Source organism: Myotis daubentonii, chromosome 6, assembly GCF_963259705.1.
Source record: "Myotis daubentonii chromosome 6, mMyoDau2.1, whole genome shotgun sequence".
NCBI lineage: Eukaryota > Metazoa > Chordata > Mammalia > Chiroptera > Vespertilionidae > Myotis > Myotis daubentonii.
Window position 1 is genome coordinate 32,476,597 of NC_081845.1, and position 26,030 is coordinate 32,502,626.

General features: G+C 42.1%; 1 protein-coding gene across 1 annotated transcript in view; it reads left to right on the plus strand.

Moving 5' to 3' along the window:
- The first annotated feature begins 456 nt into the window (after positions 1–456).
- SAMD5 (sterile alpha motif domain containing 5) overlaps positions 457–26,030 on the plus strand; it is a 45,021-nt gene continuing 19,447 nt past the window's right edge. Inside the window, exon 1 of the mRNA XM_059700631.1 lies at positions 457–1,738. Within this exon, the coding sequence (XP_059556614.1) occupies positions 1,274–1,738 (465 nt within the window). The 5' untranslated portion in view covers positions 457–1,273. The remainder of the gene's footprint in view (positions 1,739–26,030) is intronic.

The following is a 26,030-nucleotide window of genomic DNA, read 5'->3' on the forward strand; positions in this document are numbered from 1 at the left end:
GTATCCAAGTTCACACACCTCCGGGGCAGAAGAGGACATCTGCGCCCGGGCTGCAGGACTGAACGCCTGAAAGTGCCCTGGGGGCAGAGCCACCCGGGGCGCTCGGGCAGAATGCAGGGTGGGGGGACTGGAGATGAAGCATCGCGGAGACGAGGATAAGAGGACCCGGCAGAAAGGCTGGTGGAGGGCCGTGCGGAATGTCAGCGGAGAGGACAGTACCACCCATCCCAAACTTTCACAGACCCGGGGGCCTAGCAAGGGAGAGCCAGGCAGAAGCACCTGCCACTCCCGCAGCCCCGCGCGCCCAGCTGCAGCGAGGAGGGGCCGCACGCAGCGCCGGCTGGACGCCGGCGGTCCCCGCTTCGCTCCCACCCGCGGGGCCAAAGGGCCGCCAAAGGGCACTGAACGCCGTCCACGGGAGCAGCCAGATCTCGGGGCTCCAATCTGCACGCAGGCTGCGAGGAAGGGGGATCCGACGCGGACTGGAAAAGGAGAAGGGAACTTGACCTCACAGCCGCGCCCAGCCAGGTGGGGCGGACTGGACATGCCCTTGGGCAGCCCGAGGGCGCGCGGGCTGGAGTCAGGGAGGCTCCAGAGGAAGTGAGCGCAGAGATCTCCACCGGCTGGAGACATCGGATTAAAAAGAAATATGAAAAGCAATGCAAGCAGCCGCGAGAGCCTGGCAGTTTAGAAGACACCCCTCCCCACCAGGAGGACGACAGTGACACGCACTCGCGAAGACGAAGCGCGCCTGGGCGGCCGTGGGTCTGCGCGGAGGAGCCTCCTCCCCAGCCTGGGGCGTGCGTTCAGACGCCGACACCAACGGCCAGAAACCGAGATGCGCCGCGCAGCCCCGGGACGGCCCCTGCTGGGGAAACTCCGGGGCGGCACCGCAGGCCGCTGACCCCGCGCGGGTCCGAGGGGTGTGCCGCGGCCCCGCCCGCCTCCGCCCACTCCCGCGTCCGCCGCGCGCCCCTCCCCGCGGCGGCGGCGGCAGCGGCGCTTGCTGGGGCGGCGCGGAGCGGCTCGCCAACCGCCGGTGCCTGCGCGCTTCAGGCTGCTTGGGGAATTCACTTTGCCGCGTGTACGCTTCTGGGTCCTCAGGATTCTTCTGATGGCTTTCTGTCTCCGGCCCGATTCTTCCTTTTAAAAGGAAAACTTTACTGCCATTTCCCTCTCCCCTTGGAGGAGAGGATTAAAAGTTCCAAGAACTGGTCCGCCCGTGCCGCGCGGGCGCCGGGACGGTGTGTGCCGGCGGGGGTCTGGTCCCATCATGTGCACCAACATAGTTTACGAGTGGCTGAAAGCGCTGCAGCTCCCGCAGTACGCGGAGTCCTTCGTGGATAACGGCTACGATGACCTGGAGGTGTGCAAGCAGATCGGGGACCCGGACCTGGACGCCATCGGGGTGCTGGCGCCCGCGCACCGCCGCCGCATCCTGGAGGCCGTGCGCCGGCTTCGGGAGCAGGACGCCGCCGCCGCCGGCCTCTACTTCACGTTGGAGCCGCAGCCTCAGCCCGCGCCGCCCGGGCCCCTCGCCGCTGCCTTCTCCACCGGCCGCCGGGGGGAGCCGTACGGCGGCCCGGCCCAGGGCACCCGCGGGGACCCCCGCAGCCAGACGACCGCTCCCCTCGGCAGGGAGCTGGTGAGCTACCCCAAGCTGAAGCTGAAGATCATGATCAGGGATAAGCTGGTCCGTGACAGCATCCACCTGAGCAAGCCTCCCTACTCCCGCAAGGTAAGGAGGCGCCGCCCGGGTGGCTCTGGGCGCGCAGCGGGAGGGGGCGCGGCCCCGCCGCTCCAGCCCAGGCTTGTCAGCCCGCTCCAGGTGACTGTGGGGAGGCAGGAATGCTTTGGGTATCTGAGGTTCTCGTCTACGTTCTTTCTATATTCGCTCTTTATTCCTCCCTTCCTGGTGTCTAGCGGTTTAACTAGATCTTGGACCCAGGTGTTAATCCTAAACGAGGGCCAAGTCTCCGTGCGGTCTCCCGTGCTCACCTGTCAGGAACTGGACTCATGGTGCTTCTCCGAAAGCACAGGCAATCCTGATACCCTGTTGTAGAGTTGGCGTCTGAAGGGTACCCGGAGAATGGTTAACGTCTACCTTATTTCCCGCCTTCCGTTTCCTCTTTCTTCTCCTTACCTTTTGGAGACACTCCCAAGGCAAATTGGCGCACTCTTTTCTTGGAAGAGCGAGAATTCATGCTCTGCTGTCCTCAATCCCGTAAAACCAAATCCCAGCACTGCTGCACATTTGAAAAGTGAACAGGGACCTGGATATTCTGGTGGAAAAGTTAGCAGAACACATGTGAGTCCACTTGGGACACATTTCTTCAGTTTAAGCTTAGGGAGGTACTAGGTGCTGAAGACTGGGTGGCATGGGGCTACGGAGCGTGAGCTGTGACGACTGTGCTGAGTCACCAGTTTGGTGTAGCAGCAATCCTGAAAAGGTGAAGAAGGTCCGACTGCCACTTGTAGAAAGTCTGAGTGGCCTTGCGTTTGCGAGGGAAGGACACAGCACAAGGAGGTGTGATTTTCAGGACCCAGTGAGGAATTCCCTGAGCAGGGAGCCTCAGGGAAGGAGCCAGAAGTATTGGCAGCTGCTCTGTGCGGAAGGCAGAAATGTGGATTTGGGCGTTGAATAGTTAAGTAACAGAAGGTCTTATTTCACACCAGAGTTCTGCCTCCAGCTGAATCTGTTCCATTTGGGTTTCTCCAGCCCCCTAGGTAGAGGAGAGGAGGCAGCACAGGTGATCCAGCCTGCCAGGTGTTACCCAGGATAAGGGCACCTCAGCTGGAAAATCAAGGCAGAGCGAGCCCTCCTCCCCCCTCTGGGGGGCTCTTACATAGCACCCTCCCAGGGAAATGCCGATCATCCAAATGTGTGCTCATCCTGGGCACACACATTGCTTTTTTATAATCATGAGTACAGGTCATAATGTCTGGGATTTAAGGAAGTTCAAGCAAAAACTTTGTAAAAAGTAGGTAACAGTATCTAGGGTGGACTAGAATAAAGGGTTTAACATTATCCATGTGTTATTTTGCAAAACGGATAGGCAATTCAGATAACCTGCTTGTGTCTAAATTTGTTTTATAAAAACTAAATAGAAGACCGGTTTGGAGGACAGTTGGCCTCAAATTAGACATATGTTCCAGTTACCCACTCTGACTGTGTTACTGATGTGTGCCCAAAACAGGGGAATGGAGAGGAGAGCATAACTTTCCAGACCGGTAGAGTTAGAGTTATGTCTAAATGTGGATAGAGGGACTTGACCATCAGTGTAACAGCTCATTTCTGGAGTCAGCAGGTCAAAGGAGTTCAAGGTCAGACTGTTGTGACTTCTAGCCCAGGAAGTGAGGTAGGTTTAGGTTGAGAGAATGTGAGTGCCTGGGCTCATGGTAAGTTCAAGTCCTGGCCAGAAAAGGAGGCAGAGAACAAGGGGTGTCATTAGGACTTGCTTATTCTTCAGGAAAAGAAATATGTAATGGGACTGGGAAGGCAAAGGTTGGGGGCGGTAGTGTTGGAGGTGAGAGTGGTGTATTGGAAATAACACATTTGGATAATGATACTTAAAAAGACAAGCCTAGATATCAAACAGAAACTGAAGAAGATTCCTCAGTGGAAGAAGGTAGATTCCGAGGACATGAAATATCTGGGCATAGGCTGTGGACTGTGGATTCCTGCCCAGATCAATGCATAATATGGCCATGCATTTGAGGGAGTGCAATTTATAGAAGAAAACTTCACCTCGCATTGTGATGCCACTTATTTTCCATGTAAATAATTGTTTCAGTCAGCATCTATATAAACCTCCTAACAATAATGTTTGGAAAATAAAGATAGACTCCCATTCACGTTCTGTACATATGTAATGGGGACCAAAAAAAAAAAAATGGAGCTGACAAATTTTATTGTAAAAAATATTCTGTTAGTGCATGTTTACATATTTGTTACAAGAAAAACAAACACTGAAATTGAAACTAAAATATGATTAATGTACCCAAACTGAGCATACACGTGTATAGTATCAGATCATATTGGTCATTCTGAGTTTGCTTATTAAGTTTTGCATTTTTAATTCTTTCAGAATGTTTTCTGATGCAGCTTATGTTTTTGCAAACAATGCTAGAACTTCTTTAAAATGTGATCTATGTTATAATTTCTCCAGATTCCTTGGCTCTGTCATGATCTGAATGTGTAGAGTTCATTATACGCATTTGGAATTCTGCTTGTTAGGGAAGGCCTCACCTTTCCTTTCTTTCCTTTATGGGCATTTGCATCTTGATCCCTGTGATTTTTTGCACTTTGATGAGAATATTAGATGGCTTGAAAGTGGGTTATACAAAGGGCAATCAAGGCAGGAATAGCGAATCTTTCAGAGGAAAGAAAGTTGAGAGACTTTCCCAAGACTGTAGGATTTAGGATTTGCTAAGGTGACATTCCTGTGCTACAGTGGTATGTTTCTTAAATCTTATCATCAATTGCCACTTCCCCCTCCTGGTGTTAGTTAAAATGTAAATTAAAAGTAAGTTTCTCTTTGTTATACAAAGGAAGTCTGAAAACCAGGAGCTGGGAAATAGCACCTGGACTCTCCTCCCTCTCCTGCTCTGTATTTAGCTACTCTGCCTGTGGTGATTGCTACCTTAGTGAGATGAGGATAAAGTGTTTTCATAGCAAAGGGATTAGGCAAAGCTTTCCATACATCATTGAATTACTTTACCAAGCTTCTCTCTGCCAAAGCCTTCTGCTAGGCTCCAGCTTACTGTGGTTGGCAGGATGCAGAAGCCTTGCCCTCAAGGGACTTGGGTTCTAGCAGGAAAGACATAAAGGGAATGAATGATAATGATTGTGTGATGACTGCTTTGATGGGGAACATGCTACCATGGACACGTGCATCCAGCCTAGTTTGCAGGAAGGTGAGGTCAAGGCAGACTTTCCAGAACTGGTACTTAATCTGAGAACTGAAGGTTGTGTGGGTTTAGCCTGAAGAAGAAGAGGGTCCTAGGAGACAGGTGTTCTAGTCGGAAGGGACAGTGTTTGCAAAAGCCAGAAAGGGAGGGAGTTTAGCATGCAACAGGAATTTAAAGAAATTTAGCCTGGCTGGAGCACAGAATGCTGGGAGGAAGTGGCAAGAGATGGATAGACAGACAGTGGCTGATCTTGGATGGCCCTGTCCTAGTTAGGAGTTTGGAGTGTATCCAAGAAGGGGAGCTATTGATGAATCCTGGCCAGAGGCAAGGTAAACAATTAGGAAGTCACTGAAGTATCAGAAGAAATTTGCCCACAGCCAGGACTGTGTGGTAACAGTGGGAGAGGAACAATGGAGGTGATTGAATGACAGAATGGACAGAACCTGATGATTGTTTAGATGATAGGGGTCAGAGGGGAGAGAGGTGAGGATGACTTGCAGATTTCTGGTTTAGGATTACAATGCCATTCCCTGAGGTAGGGGACCAGGAGAAGAACAGATAGAAGAAAGATGTTGCTTTCAGTTTTAAGCATATACTCTCTGCCCGTGGAATAGAGGAACATAGTTGTGTAGGTGGCATTTGGAAATTTGGCAGTGGAGCAGACAAGAGATTCTGGGGCAGAAGGTCTAGATTTGGGAGACATCAGCACATTGCAACCATGAATATGAATGGGCTGTTGAGGGAGAAGAGAGGAAGGACCAGGACAGGATGCTGGGGAACACTGGGATTTAGGAGATGAAGCTGACAAAGAAGAACCCAGGGGGGCGCAAAGGGGAGTGGAGAGGTAGGGTAGAGGTAGGTAAAAGTGGTGTTCTGGGAGCCGGTGCAAACAGTGAGGCAATAGGAAGGGGCCGGTCAGGAAGGCACCTAGTGGTTTAGTAGGACAAGACCTAACGTGCACTCATAGGAAGTAGCATACTATTGGGGACCTCTGAAATAGCAGGTTTAGGTGATGGGACAATGAGAGGAAGTAGGAACAGGGAACACAATCTTTTTTGGTGCTTGTAAGACTTTTTTTTTTTTTTTTTTTTTAGAGCAGTTTTAGATTCACAGCAAATTGAGAGGAAGGTACAGAGAGTTACTATATACTGTCCGCCCCACACATGCATAGTCTCCCCCATTATCAGCATCCCCAATCAGAGTGGCACATTTATGACAATGGATCAGCCTGAAACCGGAAAAGCCAGTGTTCGCGCGCTGTCACTACCAGAACCAATAAGTAGAGATAAGGATTGAATCTTTATGGGCACTTTATTCAGATGGCCGGCAATCTGAGAGGACAGCATGTTACATACCCTTAAAAGACCATCTTACATCTTATCTCAAGCCAACTCTTTATAAGGAGAAGGAAAGTGTAGGTAAAGGGTGTAGAATTCAGGAAAAAGTAGGTAAGAGATTTGGATTTCAGGGGAAAGGTTAATCAGATAAAAGCTCAGTACTGTGAATTTCTGAGCACCCCTTCACCTGCTGACCGGTGAAGGCTTGCCCTCAAGGAACTGGGGCTCTTTCTCTGCATCCTGGGTAGTGGATGTCCTCTCCTTGGAACAAAATGACTCAGATACTGTCATGGTTGCTTACAGTCCTCCTGGGGCACAAAAGTTGAATTGCATTGTGTCTCCTGAAATCAGGGCAGGTCCAGTCATACATTCCAGTTCCTGAAACAATACCTTTCTACCTGCATTAATTGCCAAGCCTATCCTATACAATAAAAGAGTAATATGCAAATTGACCCTAACGAACACTGACCACCAGGGGGCAGGTGCTCAACACAGGAGCTGCCCCCTGGTGGTCAGTGCACTCCCACAGAGGGAGCTCTGCTCAGCCACAAGCCGGCCTGACAACGGTGGTGGCGGGAGCCTCTCCTGCCTCCTCGGCAGCACTAAGGATGACCGACTGCGTCTTAGGGCTCCTGGGCTGTCAGAGGGATGTCTGACTGCCAGCTTAAGAGGGCGCATTTAACTATATACCCCAGCTAAACATTTTTAATTTCTTGAGTTCCCCCATCAAACCTACATTATCGGATTATAATCACCTATAAAGTCCATAGCTTACATTAGGGCTCACTCTTGGGATTGTGCATTCTGTTGATTTGGAAAAATGTATAATGACATGTTTCTATTATGTCATCACACAGAGTATTTTCACCCTAAAATCCTCTTTGCTCTGCCCTCCCCCTCCCCCACAAATTATTTATTTATTCTCTCCATAGTTTTACCTTTTCCAGAATGATATATAGTTGGAATCACACAATATGTAGCCTTTTCAGATTGGCTAATTTTCTTGGTAATATGCACTTAAGTTTCCTCCATGTATTTCCATAGCTTGATAACTAATTTCTTTTTTTATTTTATTTTTTTCAATTACAGTTGAATAACTCATTTTTTTCGAGCTTTGAATAATATTCCATTTCCTGTATGCACCAGACAATTTTTTTTAAACAAAATTGGGCTGAGAAGATAGAACTGAGGCTACAGCTGGAGAAAGGAGGGAAGAGTTTTGTGGATTTGTATGGTTGTTTTTTTTTAAGGATAAGAGAAACTGGAATATGTCGGGGCATGTCTGGGAGGCAACTGAACAATGTTTCTATCTCCCTCTCTTTCTAAAAAAATCAATAAAAATATATCTTTGGGTGAAGATTAAATTAAAAAATATATAAACATTTCAGAATCTAGATATTCAAAATTAGCTCACTGGGTCAATGATAGTGTTTCAGTTACTCAAAACAGTTCTGAAACTGACACCTGCAGGACACTCTTTAGAGCATCTGGAGTAGTGGCAAGCCTTCCTTCTTCTAAGGTGGATCCTGTTTGGGGCAAACAGCTAAAGTAATTTGGAATCAAATCAGACAATTAAGAGTAATGACATTCAATAATATGTGAAATGGAAAACAGAATCTGACAATAAGGTGAGTATTTTTTTCTGGTTTGACAAACTGGTTTTAGATTTTATGATATTTTAAATCCTTTTCATACGTATGAACCCTTAAAAATATGCTCTTGGTGTGTATCCATGTTGCTAATATGGAATTCCTCAACAGCATTTTCAAAATAAAAAAGGCAATTCCTTATGTATTTGTAAAGAGCAAGGCACTAATCTTGGACTCTCCGAATAGATAATTAGTGTAAAGGTGACTGTGGCCCTAAAGGAGATGAATTAGGTAAATTGTGCCCAGCTATTGGTAAGCTGCAGCACTTGATGGGTTAATCTGGATCTGGGGAGTAGTCTCATGGTGTTCTTTGGCTTTTCATTGGCTTGCCCTGAGCTTTGAAAGCTCTCTTTCCTACATTGCCATCTCAGGTCTTAACAAAGTCATAGCTGTGCTCATTCTTTCATCCTTACATTTGAGTGGGGGAAAAAAAATGCTTAAAACAGAGGTAGCAGTATTAAGGATGCCCTCATTACCCTTGTCAGCTCTTAGGTAGTTGTCTAAGGTATACCATGAAAAATAAGAAATAACATTGTTTAAAAATATATTTTTATTGATTTCGAAGAGGAAAGGAGAGGGAGAGATAGAAATATCAATGATGAGAGAGAATCATTGATTGGCTGCCTCCTGCCTGCCCCCTATTGGGGATCAAGCCTGCAATTGCAACCCGTGCATGAGCCCCAACTGGGAATCAATCCCTGACCTCCTGGGTCATAGGTTGATGCTCAACCATTGGGCCACACTGGTTGGACGATTTTGGTAAAAAAAATTTTTTTAGATGATGTAAGTGCTCAGATCCTGGTTGACCAGAAATATGTTCTGAAATGAATTTTCTTGAAATAAGGTGACTCAGATGACATGGACTCAGCCAGGGCTGGTCCTTGACATAAATAAGGAGTATCCTAAGATATGTGGAAGAACATTGCTTGTGGTGAGGGGAAGTTCACTGGGAACCATGATCGTCATAGCTTCTCAAGGTCATGACGTTTGCAGAAACACTATCAAGTCATTGGGTATAACTAAGCCTTATTATTACTACTCTTAGCACTTTTGTTGAAAGGCTTTTAACAGCTATTTTCTAAGTGCTATGGAAAAAAAAATGCTATTTCAGATCAACCACTAATTTGGACTTGGAGAGGCCTGGGAAGTGGAGGAAGGGAATCCTTGTTTTCAATCAATATAAAAATGATTAAAGGCAAATAACTGTGGATCATGCCAAGAGGAATTTCATATACAATCTCTCTTATGTTGAGGCTAAGTGACATCTAATAGTTTAAAGAGTTTTCATTATTGCTTCTAATTGAAATAAATGGTCTAATGAGTTCTAATAACCTTACTGTTTTGTTTCTGTAAAGTTATAAATATAAAAAATAGATACATTTCATTTGGAACATGTCAGAAAGATAAAGAAAATAATTTATATATATTCTTTGTTTACCAAAATCATATGAGCAGATTTTTCAAGTTATAAGGTGTTTTCCTTAGAACACAGGATAACTTTATAATAAAGTTTAGAAGTGTATCTACTGTATCTCACACCAAAAGTGTATCCTTTTATAACATCCACCTCTACTTGACAAAATTATTTTAAATAATAGTCAAGGAATAATACACAGTAATTATTTTCTTGATATCTTCTTTAGTTTTAAAGCAATGAACAATTAAAATAAAGAATATATTTCAAGTTTAAAGCATTTAAATTAAGTAAAAATATTTCATCTATGAAATAGACTTTGCATTTAATCAAAGTAAAGCAGTACACCTTTCACTTTGTATTATTTCACTGTCTTGAATTTTCAACACAAATAAAACTCCAAGTGTGGTCGCATAAGAATAATAGAATTTAAGTAACTGGAGTTTTGTTTCGTTGCTTTGTTAAATCATGGTGCTGGTATTGTTTGCTTCACATCCGCTGTTAAACTTGGCAATATGTAGTACCGTGGGGGAGACATGACCACTTTGACAAACTTGTTCTTGAAAAGGACTGTTGTCACCAAGTCTGTGGGTTGATCCAACTGTATAACTTAGGAGTTTCCTGAATTAATTCTCCCGTAGATCTCAATGCTTATTCAAGGACAGGCGATAAAAAGATGCCAATTTGACGCAAATACACACACATACCATCAAAACTCAACTGTAACTGTGGCAATGAGAATTTAAGTCAGCGAAAGATTGTTTTCAGGGAGGAGTATTTTATTACTGACATTGTTTAGAGTTGTCTGTCAGCCAAGCTTATGACTTAAAGTTTTATTTTAGATGGAAGGACCCCTTTCCTATCTGCGAACCCTTTCCTTTGTCTTGTCTTTGGAAGACTTCAGAAGTGTGATCATATTAGTTTAAGAGAAGTTATTTCTTCTGTGAAATGGTGCCAGTATCTATCTCAAAGTGTTATAGTATGAATTAAGTGGAATAATGTTTATGAAGTTGCTTTGTAAATTCTAAAAGAACTTTGATTTAAGGCGTTCTTATTGAATGAACAAATCATTATGTTTGTAATAAAAAACTGAAAATATTTCTGATTGAAAAGTAACACTTAGTTGAGAAAATCTGTAGAACAATGAAGCAGATCAATTAGGAATTTAAAAAGTCTGTATCATAATTTCTAACACTACACTGTATTTCTATAAAATCACTTATAGGTACAAATATCTGTCTTGTACATTGACACAGATCTGGTATTACATTGTAAGTGGATAAGGGAAGGCTATTCCTATGCTGGCAGATTGGCAGATATCACTTAAAATGATTTTAATACTAAGACATATTCTTAGTTTAGTGTCATAATTAATTTAATTATTTTATTGGGTTGAAACCTTACCCCTGCTATTATTGATTACTAGAGTCCCAGTGCACGAAATTTGTGCACGGGTAGGGTCCCTAGGCCTGGCTGGTGATCAAGGCTGTTCTGGGCCTTCAGGCTGCTGGCTGGGGCCTTCCTTCCCTGGCTGCCAGCCACCGGCTGAGGCCTTCCTTCATTCCATGCCGCCCTCTGGTGGTCAGCACATGTCATAGCAAGCGATCGAACTGGTGTCCTGGTCAAACTCCCAAGGAGACAGTTTGCATATTAGCCTTTATATATATATATATATATATATATATATATATATATATATATATATATATATATATATAATACTTTATATTTGAAAATGTGTTTGAGAAATAGTATTTCATCATTCTTCAAGTTAGTTTTCTTAGAGTGCCAGTTGAGATAATTTCATATTAGTGGCTTTTTATATTTATGTATTATCTGTTCATGCTGCTTGCCTGTTTTTTTTCTATTGGTGTCAGACTTCTTTCAGTTGCTTAGCAAGCGTTCTTTACATGTTAAGCAAAATAATCTTTATTGCACAGAGGTTGTAGAGATGTTTTTTCCGGGGAATGTGGCTATACCTTAAGAGTTTTACGAGATTTTAGGGGGGAGGGAGGATGTCCAAAATTTAAACACTCTTACATATTCCACCTTATCAATAATCTTAGTTATTTCCTCCAAACTGAAGGAATATAGAAGGTACAGTCTCAGATAGAATTGAGCATGAATTCCTTTTTATCAATTACTTTGACAGGTTATTTAATCTTACTAAATCAGAGTTGCCTCATCTATTAAATGGGTATAATATTATCTATTTCTGAAGGCTATTGTGATGAATCAGTGAGGCAGTATATGTAAAGGGATGCATAGACTATCTGACACAAAGTAGTCACTCAAAACTTCTTGCTAATACTTGTAACATTATATATAACCTAATGATTATGAAGTTATTCACAATGCAAACACATTGTCTTAAGTTGTTAGTGCATGTCCTTGCCATTCTGTTGATATTATTTTTTCATAATTTCAAAAAGCTCTTTAAATAACAATATATAATTTTTTTCCTGGTATAACCATTGAAAATATTTTGCTGCCCTAACTGGTTTGGCTCAGTGGATAGAGCGTTGGCCTGCGGACTGAAGGGTCCCATGTTCGATTCCAGTCAAGGGCATGTACCTTGGTTGCAGGCATATCCCCAGTAGGGGGTGGGCAAGAGGCAGCTGATCGATGTTTCTCTCTCATTGATGTTCCTAACTCTCTATCCTCCCTTCCTCTCTGTAAAAAATCAGTAAAATATATTTTTTTTAAAAAAAAAAAGAAAAGAAAATATTTTGCTGAGTTTGTCATTTGCATCCTATGTTTTTCTTTTCTTTTTTTTCTTAGTAGAGAAACAGAGGTAAGCAACCTATATTTTTGTGATTACTTTTATCCTTTTAAATCCTTTCTCTAGTCCAAAATCAATTACTACTTACTTATCTCTCCTATTATTTTTTTATTTTATTTCTGCATTTAACTCTAATCCATTTCAAATTTATTTTGGCACATGATAGAAGGGAAAGCTCTGATGATATACAGAATCATATGGAAAACATAATTTTATCACCTACTTTACAGGAATTGTAGCTTTTATTTCTGTATTCTAGTCTTATTGCTTTGGCTGGAATTTTATATAGCAGTGTTAAATAATAATAGTAATGACATAGCCTTGTTTTATTCCAAATTCTAATGGCAATGCTCAGGTGGTTTGTTGTTATTCTGCTATTGCTTGCCATCTTAAGATATTCATGATGTTAAAATGGCATCTTTGATTTCCTAATTTTTAGGCATTTTTACTGGGAATAGTTGATGCTACTAATGTCTTTTTAGCAACTAAAAATAATTGAGTCTTCTTCTTACTGGGCATTTCATTGTTACGTTTTACATTAAGAGATTTTCTACTAGTAAACCATCCTTACATAGCGAGGTGAAGTAAACAATGAAATGATGTCTTGAGAAGTGAAAGGAGGAATTTGTAATCTTGCTCCCAGATCATCCTGACATTCTTTTACATTCCATGTTCTTTCTTTCATGAATAATCTTTGACATTATGTTTGATAACCACTTTGACAATTGCCATAATATATGGCAAAAGTAGGTTTACAGTTGCGACTACGCAAACCAGTTTCTTCTTACGTTATTTATTTATTAATGATTGTATTTTTATCTATATTATTTTGTATTCTTCATTATGATTTATCTTTTAGGCAATGGTGGCTGCTAATTCACCTGCTTTTGCCCACCCCTGTGTATTACAGTTGGCTCCCTGTGGACAGCTTTTTGGAAGTTGCGCTCTGTCACTATAAGCACAAAGAGGCAGTGACTGCTGTGATGTGTGGGGACTAGCATCACACCCTTGTTGCTCAAAAGGCAACAGTCACACAGTTGTGGGTCACAGTTTAGTTTTCTGGTTCGTGCAGACATTTTGGTTTTGAACCAGAGGGCAGAGACTTTGAAGGGGGTGAAGGGTTAGTTTGAATCCCTATTGATCTTACTGTTTTCACAGCGTCCTCCCACTCTTCCACTCACTGCCCTCTGCCCCCCCCCCCCCCCCCCACTCCTCATCAGCTCATCTGCTCGCTCCTGCCCCTGCCCCTTCCCAGGCCTTTCAGTGGAAAATACAGATGGGGCCAGATGCCATGCTGAGTTCAAAACCCGTATAAAAGCAATGGAAGTGGCATTCATCTTAATTTGAAGGTTTGGCTTTGCATAGAAACAACAGCCCAATGTGTAACACACATAAAACTAAAAGCCTCTGTTGAAATATAATTATAACAAATCTTTGGTTTACATTTACACATTTGTTAATAGGTCAAATGGAACGGGTTTTTTTTTTAAAGGTCACTGAAGCAAGGATTAAAGATGGGGTACAGGAATGGTACATGGCTGGAGAACATACCCACAGCAGGTGCTGAATTCAGCTGAGTTTGCAGAAATGGAGGCATCCCAAGTTCCCCAAGCTAGCCATCAATCATGCAGTAAAGATGTAGCCACTTTAAAGGAACCATGTATCAACAGGAACGGAGCGTTGCTGGATTATGAAGCGCTCCTCTGGGAAACTCCTGATTGACAAAAGTCCGTACTGCATTAAGTAGCAGCAATATTTTCATAGCCAGGATGTAATAAAACCATGGTTAATCTTTATGAAGAGAAAATATATTTTACGTTAAAAAACCAGCAAGCATTCTGGGACTCGCTTTCTGCAGGATCTGGTTAAGGTGAAAAGTCACTCTACGTAAATGTGAGAGAAAAAGTCATTAATTTGGTGAGTTGTTCATTGCATCCAAGGTCTGTGTCCTAGTCACTGTCGTTTATAAGGCATCTGACGAAAGGATGGAATTAGTTGCTCTTGGGGCTCACACAAACTCACTCTACCTCTGGCTTGTTTAGGCTTGTACAGTAGGAAAAAATTCAGAATATGCATATTGTATCCATTATAGATTAGAGTTGAGCCAGAGGGTATGCAAAGTAATTACTCTTTTGAGATCTACTTCATTACAGAGAGGTGATGGAGAGCTGGAGTTAGGTTGGTGCCATTCACTTTGAGTTTTATTGCTGTGTCATTTTAAATCAGAGATTTTACTGTCACTTCTTGGCATCGCAGCTTGAGCCAGTGTATTAATCTGATCCCTTCTATTGATATACTTACCTTGAAAACAGTGTTGGATGGAATCTTCTGATCTTCTCATGGTTGTTTATTAAAACACTGACAGTAACATGCTTGAACTGCTGAACCATATTAGTCCTATTCTGTCTCCACGCCCCCCCCCCCCCCCCCACATCGGTGTTTTGAGATTCACATGCTAAATAATATGTATTTTAAAAGTGATTTGTGGGGAAAAGGGGAGAGTGATGTTGTTCTTTTGAAAGCAGACAGATAGAAAAAGCAAGGGCTCCTAGAACAGTGAGCTCAGCCTGTTTTCTGAAAACCTTTTGTTGTGCTTTGATTTCATTAATGGTGAAAATTAGACTTATTCTTAATTCAACCAGATGCTAATTACTTAGGAATGTTTGATATTCCTCTTCACAGCTGGAGGGGACTTCTCTTCCTGCTTGCGCCATCTCCCTTGCTCTCCCTGTAGAGTTTTGAAAGCTAAAATACTATTTTCCATTCCCACCCAGATTTACTTATTTTTAGTTAGACTTGCTTCCTGCTGTTGGAGGCCTCTTCACATATAACCTAAGAAAATGGCTTTGAAATATGTAGAATAATAATAGTGGTAACAGTTTATATTATGTGTTGACTCCTTTACCACATTATTTCACTCAATTCTCATAACAGCCCCGGAGGGAGATGCTATTTTTGCCATCCTGGTTGAATAAATTAGGAAATGAAGCTCAAAGAGCTTATGTAGCTTGTCCAAAGCCACAGTTAGCAGATCTCCTTTAGAAGCCAGGTGTACTGACCCCAGAGCCCATGGAGCCCATCAGATGCAATTCTGCCTGAAAACCTTGTGTAAAGGGATTTGTCTGTCCTCCAGTTGTGAAAAATAGCTGTGGGGAGGGATGGGTGAGTTCCTAGAGATTTTAAATGGATCTGTGGATGTATTTGTGTGTGTGCACACACACATGCTCAGGATATGGAGACAGAGGGAAAACTAGAGACAGAGATAGAGGTAAAAACATCCCTTGGGTTGTTTCCAGATCCTGGCTTTTGTAAATAATCCTATATAATAAAAGCCTAATGTGAAAATTGTCCCCTCAACCAGGAGTTCAAGTGGGAGTTCAACCGCTCGCTATGACGTGTGCTGACCACTAGGGGGCGGTGCTGAACATGGCAGGCGTCTGCGACACAGTGCAACCTCTCGCTGGCTACCTGGGGGAGGGGGTGATGGGGATGGAGGTGTGGTGAGAATGCAGGGTGTCTGCCGAGCTCACTCTCACTCCCCCTGCTACCCTCCCCCAGAATGACACCTGTGCAACCTCTCCACTGGGACTGCAGGGACTGGTCGGGCTCCCCATGGGTTCGCGCAGGAGCTGGTCTGCGAGGCCGGCCAGGAGAGAGTGCGCTGCCTGCCTGGCTTCCATGTGGCACCACTGGGCGGCCCAGAGGCCCACACTGCATCCCGGCCCATGGTGTCTGGCTGAGCTCACCGCACCTCCACATGGGAACTTGGGTGTCATGACTGAGCGGAGGGGGGTGCATTAGGGCCTGGGGGCCCAGGTGCTGCCCAGGGCCCAGAGGTCAGCTGGGACCTGCCCTTTCATGTCAAATGCTCACGCTTTGATCGTCGGCCAGGCTAGGGACCGCACCTGTGCACGAATTTCATGCACCGGGCCTCTAGTGCTAGTAGAAACATAGGGATGCAGATATTCTTTCTGATTGGTGTTTAGGCATTCTTAGGATATATTCCCAGAATTGGAAAAAAGAATGCACTGAATTGGGAGAGCATATTCACCAGTGATACATACAATAAGGGGTGAATTTCCAAAAAATATAAAGAAGTTATATGACTCAACACCAGGAAGACACACAATCCAATTAAAAAATGGGCAGAGGACCTGAATAGACACTTCTTCAAAGAGGACATACAGATGGCCAATACACATATGAAAAAATGTTCAATGTCACTAATCATCAGAGAGATACAAATAAAAAGTACATGAGATATCACCTCACACCTGTCAGAAAGGCCACTATCAATAAGTCAACAAACAGCAAGTGCTGGCGAGGGTGTGGAGGAAAGGGAACCTTAGTGTACTGTTGGTGGGAATGCAGACTGGTGCAGCCACTGTGAAAAACAGTATGGAAAGGGATAGAAACATCAACGATGAGAGAGAATCATTGAGCAGCTGCCTCTTGCATGCCCCCAACTGGGAATGGAGCCTGCAACCCAGGCATGTGCCTGATCTGGAATCCAACCCTGACCTCCTGATTCATGGGTCAATGCTCAACCACTGAGCACACTGCTTGGGCTAAACACCCTGTCTTTAATACAGTCACCTTCCAAGGCACTGGAGGGTAGGATTTCAACATAGTAATTTTGGAGGGGACACAATTCAGCCCATAACACTGACCTAAGGAGCTTTATCCATGCTTTACCACCTGACATGAAGTTGTGTTGTTGAGGCTTCAGTCCGGATCACATGTGGTTGGAAACTGAGCTTCAATCTAAGACTTGAGGTGGCTAATTGCTCAGAAGCTGATGGAACTAGATTGTTGCCTAGTGACAGTGATCCCTAGTGAAGAGCTCACTTTCTAGCAAATCTAGGAGCAGTCCATATTAGTCATTTTAAGTAAGTTTGGAAACCATGACCATAAATCCATAGCACCACTGTATGGCATTTACTAGAGAATAACAAACTAAACAAGTGCTAAATCATTCAGTTAATGGGATCCCAGGCTCTCAAGTCAGATGCATGAGGCTCCCTCCCTTTTGATCTGTACGACCTCAGGCAGATGGCTTAACCTTTGTCAGCCACTCTTTCCTTATCTCTAAAGGGAAGATAATGTTTCCTTCCTCATAAGATTGCTCTGAGGATTAAATGAGAAAAATTTACGTCAAGCGCTTAGCATAGTCCCTGATATGTATGTAGTAAGTACTCAATAAGTTAATCAAATATGTATTCAATGTTAGCGATTATTAAAGATGAAAATGATAGATCTATTCACAGGCATGTTAGCAATAGAAGTGTTAGCAAAATATTAGTTTTTGCAGCCATATTTATGCAAATGGAATAAATCAGTTTTTTTAGTTGGCAATCATATGTTTCATATGTTTTAAAAATATCATGAGTATTATTTTTATAACCTTATCACATAAAGTGGACTACTTATTCTTATATTATACTGTTATTGAAGGCTAGCTTTTCTTGACTTTATTCCAATAATTTGATGAATACCAATTTACATCTAACTTAGGTAGATTTAGCTTCTGGAATTGGACATTTGATCCTGCTAGTAGTATAAACTCTAAGTGTCTTAGTTATGACGTATGCACACAAATAAGTTATTTCTTTGTGATGTTAAAATACACAGAAACATTGAATGTCATTATTGCTTCATTGTAGATAACATCATGGGAAAGTTCCAGGAGTTTTGCGTTAAGCAAAGGTAGTACTCAAAAAATGCTGGATACACTCATTAGTCATGGCTTTATTGGACCTCTTGTACTTCCTGCCTACTTTGTCTCCACGTCAGAGTAAAAGTGTACATTAATGCTTTTCATTTCACTTATTTTGCTGGTACTATGCTCATCTTAGAACATTTAAAAATATCCAACAAAAACAAGTTGGGAACTTATAAATGCTTTGTAATGTAAAGCTGTTTTGAATATTATCATGAAATAATTCTTTCAGGGTTTTTCCAGTTTATACAATGAAAATGATAACAGAGATACTTAGGATTTATATTGTGTGTTTGAAAGAATAACATTAGTAAAAAAGGTTTATTAGTTTTAGAGATGGGTTGAGAGGACATTTAAAAATATCAGCCCTGGCCGGGTGGCTCAGTTTGTTGGTCTATACACCAAGAGATGGCAGGTTTGATTCCCAGTCAGGGTGCATGCAGGAGGCAACAGATTGATGTTTCTCTCTCTTTCTCCCCCTTCCTCTCTCTAAAAAAATCAATAAAAGTAAAAATACTATATACAGTTGGGATTCTCAGAATTTTTTCTTATGGCAGGCTTTTCTTTAAAGTGGGTTAGTCTTTACCATATACAGAAAGATATTTTCCTGACATTTAGGTTCTGCTTTAAAAAAATGACAAACAGAACCATCCAACAAGCATATTAAGAGTCTTTGCCACAGGAAGGGCAATTGTTGTCTGTGTTTGAGATTTCACTTTAGTAATAATTGATTTCATATTTTCAACCACACAGAGAGGTGGCATGGGCCGGAATCGCATTAATATGAGCGCACACACGTACATTGTGCTTGTTGGCATTTACCTTGGAGCAGGGCCTGTGTGCAGTGTGCAGTGTGCAGGAGGCAGGTGCAGACAGCTTTTCCTAAGTGATAGACATGTCAGTTCTCATTTCCTTTCTGTAGAGAAGTACGAAGTGAAGCAGCCCGCAGTGCCCTCTGGAGCCATCCAACTCCTTCCTTTAGTTGGCATCTTGGAGACATGCCAGGCTGCCTCAACCCCTGCCTCCTCAGCCACAACTGGCTTGTGGTTTTGTTTTTGTTTCGTTTGGTTTTTAAATCTTTGTGGTTAGTGTTGAGGATTGTGTAACTGATTTAATAAGCAGAGCAACCTGTGAGATGCAGACCTTGCAGACAAAGGATTTGTTGTAAATGCTAAGCATCACCTACTGAAAGGAAGAGAGTGGGCGTGGAAAGTGGCTTGGGCTGGAGTTGAAGAGTTAGTGAGATGTGGGGCCAGGCCAGTGCTTCCCAAGTACTGGAAGGAGAGCCATGCTCTGGGTTCTGAGCTCTGGGCGTTTTGCATAATCAGACTTCTTTGCCATTTCTGCTGTTTAATGTCTTGATGTGTTATTCTGAGAACCACAAAATCATGGTACACATCTCCAAGTTAACCCCTGTCTGAACTTGACCTACTTTCCTTTACAATTAGCCTTATTTAAAATTGTAAACTACCATCTTTGACTACAGCCCTGTTAAAGAGTGTTCTGTTTATAAAACGTCTGCCTTTTTTTTTTTTTTTTTTTTTTTCCCTACTGTGGATCCTTTCTGGCTTGAGAAGTCTATATAACAAAACCAGAATATATATTTCAATTATCCCAGGAAATTTAAACTTTCAAAGATTTAAAAAGAATAGTTTTTTTCTGTGTTAAAAAATTTAGGGATTAGAGAGGTTCTTTGGGCTTTAAAATGCTCAATTAATTTTTGTCCTAATATTTTGGAAAAATACTTTAATCTTGTTTATGTGAGTAAAGTCCAGTCCACATGGGAAATCTACATTAAAGTCATAATAGCCAGTTATGATTATGTACCTTGTAGGAGTGAATTTGGCAAAGCATTTAAAATATTCTGCCAGAAATTGCAGTATTTAATTATAATTTCATGTTATTAGCACGATAATTGCTGCTTTATCTGCTTAGTGCCATAAGATGTGACGGTAGGCCCATGTGATACTCAGCTCTTTAGCCCCAAGGCCCCGCACCCAGCCAATAGCACCCTGAATGGAGTGCTCACTAAAAGGACACTTGCCTCCATTTGCGTCTTATTCACTAATGTATACAAACGTATCAACCACCATTCATGTCAGAACTATACTCATTATTATAATATAGAAGAATTTAGTCCATGTCAGCAGAAGCATTCTGTGGGAGGCAATTGGAAAGTGGAATTTACAATAAGGCATATTATAGAGTTTCCTATCCTTTTGTAAATGGTATGCTACATATTCTTCATGGCAGTAAAATTTATAATAAATATATGAATGTGTATGTTTACATGTATTTCCAACCCATGACCCCTGGAGAGCCAGCTGTTAAATGTTCAGCAGCATCACACTGAGGCCTTCCTATTATGATAACTTCTATGATTTGGGGAAAGACTGACGTTTTTCTCGGCCGAGATTGGAAGAACAGTTATATTTGGCTTCCCGTGGTATACAGCTGTGCGGTGCAGCATGGCCCAGGAATGGTCAGGCGTTGAGCAGGGAAGGAGTCTGGCAGCGCTGTCATTGGCAAGGTGAGCACATTTAGAGTTCAGACTCCAGTGCAGGGCCCAGATGAATCCACTGAGCCCAGGGGTGGAGCAAGGTTTTATGAGGCATGAAGCTTTTAAAATTGAGGAGGGCCATTTTTTTAAGGAACAGAATATACAATTAGGTAAAAGGCCTGAGAAAACTCATGTAAGTAGCCCTGAGGCTTCAACTTTATGGTAGACTTGCCTTTGATCAAGCAAAGGGAACATGTAAGAGATCAAATGCAGGCTTTCAGGCTGATATTGGGAAGGGAGACTACAGGATTCCCAAGAACAGAGGGGTGGCAGAAGACAGAGTCACTCCAGGTCTACCAGGAAGAGCCCTATCTGAGAGAAACAGAACAAAAGGGTGTGTGTGTGTGTGTGTGTGTGTGTGTGTGTGTGTGTGTGTGAGAGAGAGAGAGAGAGAGAGAGAGAGAGAGAGAGAGAGAGAGAGAGACATTTTAAGAAATTGACTCACACAATTGTAGGGGCTGGTGAGTCTGAAATCTGCAGGGCAGGCTGGAGACCCAGAGAAGAGTTGATGTTGCAGTCTGGAGGCAGAATTCCTTCCAGATTCCTTCTTGGTGGTGGGGGTGGGGGTGGGGGAGGCTTTAGTCTTTTCTCTTAGGGTCTTTGGCAGGTTGGAAGAGGCCCACCCATATAATTATGCAGGGTAATCGACTTTATTCAAAGTCTGCTGATTTAAATGTTAATCACATCTAAAAGATACCTGGCAGCAGCATCTAGACCAGGCACCATAGCCAAGCCAAGTAGACACATGAAATGAACCATCACACTCCCCAGGGCAAGTCCTTGGCCTGCACCAGCACGTGGGTGGGCTAGGAGGGCAGATCTCCACCTGCCACAGTGTGGAGATGGCCTGCAGGACCTAGGATTGGGGGGAATGGTTGTAAGTGAATGGGGTGATCAGATCCCTGTTCTGCCATTGGCTACTTTAGATTTGGGCTCTGAGGGAGGCAAGCCCTTCACGTTTCCAGCCTGAGTTTTCTGCTTTACGAAATGAGAGCATTTGTAGAAATGTGCCATGTCAGAAGTGAAAGGACTGGGATTTGCAATGTTTTGTGTTTTTTTTCTTGTAGAACCCTTTTTGAGGCAAAATCTCATAAGAAATCCCAAAGCCAAAAAGATCGTCAAAAGTAGCTTGTGTGTATGAGTTCTTGGGGCAAGGAACAGGAGCCCCCCTACCCCCCCACCCTCAAAGCCCCCGTAACTCTGAGGATCATGGATTGAGAATCACTGATCCGGTGTCATTCTAACCCTACTTCCTCATCCTGGTTTTTTAAACCGCTAACCCAAACTCCTGAGATCATAAAATGACAAAAGCATGATTTGAAGTCACATTCCTTCTAGCTGCAAAATTCTTTTTCTCTGTTGAAAGATGTGCCACTTGGCCTTTGCTAGTATTGATTTGCTTAAATGCATGTACGTTTTGACAAGTCCACATGAGAGCACCATGGCAGATATGACTCCACTGCTGGGGAAAATTCTAATGGTAACAAAGTCAGAATTCTGTAATTTAACTGAACTTCTATAGGCGTACAAAAATTTAATTTTTAAAGAATGTACGGAGTCTTTGTGTCAGTGTTTGTGTGCTTAAATTGCTTGGAGCCACATTGGATATAATGATCAAAATATACAATATTTAGGTCTAAATAACTTGAGTCCTAAAATTATGCAAATGTTAAGTATTTAGAATTATGGTCAATTTTTTTTAATACTTCCAATACATATCTATGCTCTTTCTTGATGAACTTCTAGTGGTTGATAAGAAAAGACAGAAATTTGTGAAATATTAAATGTATAAGGTAAGTGATAACTAAGGCAGCAAAGATGGAAAATCGCGCTAGATTTTAAATGAACCAAGAGTTTAAAATAAGGAGAATGAATTCTTCAGGATGGGCTGATCTGGGAATTTATAGCCTAAAGAATGGCATTTGAGTCCGGTCTGGATCTGGGTTGGGAGAAGGAGAAGCGGAGGCATTCCAGGAGACTGTAAAACACAAGCAGACATGTAGAGTAGGAAAGAAAGTTCCAAGGAGAGCAGGGCACTCTTTTTAAAGATAGTAGAAAAGATATATTTAAAATTATAAAGATACTCACAGGACACTAATGCCCTTAAGGTGCCATTTTACAGTGACTAGAAATTTATAATGCATTTAACTTATAAAAAGACTTCTTATAGTGGCACAGTCTTATTATAAGAAAAATAGAGGCCCGATGTACGAAAATTTGTGCAAGAGTAGGCCTTCTTTCCCCTGGCTGCCGGCACCGGCTTCCCTCTGGCACCCGGGACCCGGGCTGGCTTCCCTCTGGCCCAGGCTTTGTCTGGTCTAATTAGTATATTACCCTTTCATTATTATAGATTGTTGGTTTCATGGTTGTAGCCTCCGTTGTGGACATCAGGCAAATTAGTCATAGTAAGTATATAGAAACTTTGATTTTAATAGGATGATTACACTGCATGCTCAGCCATGTGATGTAATACATACTTTATCTACATAGATACGCTCATGTGAACTCTAATGATTACAGAATATTTTTAAGAGGCAGTTATTAAATCATTCACTATTAAACGTACACAGGAAGTTATGTTCATAGTATTGCCATTCCTTAGAATGGCTTGGAGGGCTCATCCTGTGTTCAGTTCTCATAGACACAAGTAAGAAAGTTTTCATGGTTTCTGTTTTGTAAATTTGGTGACACACCTTTGTCATTTTTAGTAAGGAGATTTAATACAGATGTTGCAGAGTCTGCTGTGATCCGAATTACATCCACTGGGTGCAGGTGGGTGTGGGAGAGATTTGGAAAGATAGGTACTATTTTAATAGTCTTCATGGGTGGTATATTCAATTTGACTTTTCCATTGTATTTATTTTTTGCATATTAACAGTTTACTGTAGAGATGTAACATCCTGAATGAATAAGAAACCAGCCACATAATTTTCCTCCAGAATCCACTCCCCAAAGTTGGCAGTGTAAAATGCTCTTTATTGCTCTCGACAAAGCAAGTGCTTTCAAAGGTAATTCTGAATAGCTGAAATTCTTTGGCAACAAGATAATTCTGAATACTAGTAGAAAATTTATGGATTTCAATTAGACTTTGTAGGGTATCCTAAGCCCAGTTTTATATGCAGTTCATTGTTTCGGATTTTTTAAAATGGGGCCAGTGCAGGAATAATAAAAGTGATTCCAAATGCAGCCAGTAATTACAGAGATCCACTATTGCCTTTGCGCTAAAAATGATGATGATTCACGCTTAGTGGAAATTGCGATCTGTGGCTCTATTTAGGGTATTCTTGCTATTAAGCTGCTTATTAGTTATGGTCAGTGATTTAAAGCTTAAGAGCTACATTAGAAGGCTGTAAAATAATTTATTCTTTAATAGATAATAGTAAATTTGAAACAGACATTAGGTTAATTATAATCTTGTACATTAAAGATACGTATTAGCCTTTGTCTCTTCTTAGGGCTTTGGAAATTCATTTCAGATAAATGGAAAAATGGGTGATTGGGTTAGACAGCCTGGTTTATAAATAGTTAACATCTTTTCTGAATATTCAGGAAAATAATTTTACTTCTCATTGTGAGTCCTTCTCTGTGTTAAACAAATGCTAGTTTTCATTTTAAATTTGTCCTTTTTCCAGGTTGGCATTGCTTAAGTTAAGCTCAACAGATCAGGGAGTTAGACCCTTTTTGTGATTTGAAAGTCAGGGTGATGGGGGACAGGGATGGAGTTAATGATAAGTACACTTTAAAATGGCATTGCAGTAACTTTAGTTTGTCATGATTCCTATTATTAATATGTACGTATGTGTAAATTTACATAGATATAGATGTGTATGTGTGTATTTTAAGATTTATATGCTCCTCGTTGTTTTATGTAAGACAGAAATCCAATGTAAATATCAGATGTGTAAGAATGTGAATTCCTGTAACAGTAATTAAATTTGATATTCAAATTTAATTACTGTGTTAATGTTCTTATGTGATGCCTGAATGTTATACTAAATTCAAAAAGTCACAGATACAGAAATTCTGCCTAAACCTGTCAAATCAAATCAAATGAGAAAATATATGTACATTATTCAGGATAAGATAGCATTATTAAGCTATGCTGTAATAAGAATATACCAACAGCCCCACCCCCCCATACACACACCTCCCTACCCCCACTCTGATCTCACAACCTCAATAAACAAAATATTTATTTCTGGCTCCTGCAAAGTCCAGTGTATGTCAGTAGAGGCTTTCTTCCATCCAGTGACTCAGAGATCGAGGCTCCCCCCATTTAGGATCCTGTCACCTGAACACATGGCCTCTTCCGGGACAAGAGAACCGCAGATCGGCTCAGGATGTTTTTTAAGAGTGTGGCCTGCAAATGACTTCTATTATTTCTACTTACATTCCATTGGCCAGAACTTCATCAAATCTCCCCAAACAATTTATAGGGGAGCTTGAGAACTATAGTCATCCTTGGTGCCAAGGAAAAGGAGATAAAAGGGAATTAGGTGAACACCCAGTGTTCCCTCTACTGCAGTACATAAATGCTTCTGAACTCTCTGCATGTAATCATGTGAATTTATAATTGGGAAAATGCCAAAGAGGCATGACATCTTTTAAACAATTTTATAATCTCCCCTCTCTGTTCCAACCTATATACCAAGAATTGGAAATAAAATCAGTTGGTTGTGCCCAAATTCCTCTCACTTGTGACTTGGCAACTCGTGGTTTATCCTAGTCACTTTGCCTCTTTCTTTCCTTTAGTGAGGTTGGTGGCCACACGCGGGCATCACACAGCCACTGGGCAGGTAACGCCACAGTGTTTCCTGTCAGTCTGTCTCACCTTGGGTCCTGCTTTTCCATCACTGACCCTCCTCCCTTATTCCTCCTGGGAAGTCCTTTCCTTTCATTAGAATTAATGTTACACATTCTGAAGGTTGGAAAGAGTCATTATTTAGCTGTTTAACAGAACACTTCAGCCGATAAGTCTGGTTACGTGTTGAATTAGTTTTCTGTTGCTGCATGACAAATTACTGTGAACGTAATGGCAAAAAATAACACCATTTATTATCTCATAGTTCAGTAGGTCAATATGCTAGGCAAGCTGTACTGGGTTTTCTGTTCAAGGTCTTAGAAGGCCAAAGTCAGCCTGGTTTCAGATCTGGAGGATTTGGGGGAAGAACCTGCTTCAAAGCTCATATAGGCTTTGGGAGAATCCATGTCATGAGAGCTGTAGATCTGAGGCCCCCATTTCTTTGTTGGCTGTTAGCTGTGGGCCACTGCCTGCATCTCGAAGCTGACTGAATTCCTTCTCATGTAGCCCCTCCATCTCCTAACCAGGAACGTGGGACAAGTCCTTCTCATGCTCCCAATCTCACTGACCTGTCTTCTAGACCGAGAAACACTATGCTTTTAAAGGATTAAATTAGATTAGGCCAACCCAAAGAATTTGTGTTTTATTTTTTGTCACATAATTTAACCTAGTCACAAGAATGCCATCCCATCATATATTATTAACAGGTTCCATCTATGCCCAAAAGAGAAGGGGTTGGGCTCATTCTTAGAATTCTGCCTCCTGTATGTGTTTCTGCCCAGGGTAAGTTAGAAAGGAAGATTTTGTTTAGTGGAACCTGTAATTTTGCCCAAATACACATTTGAACGGAAAGATTT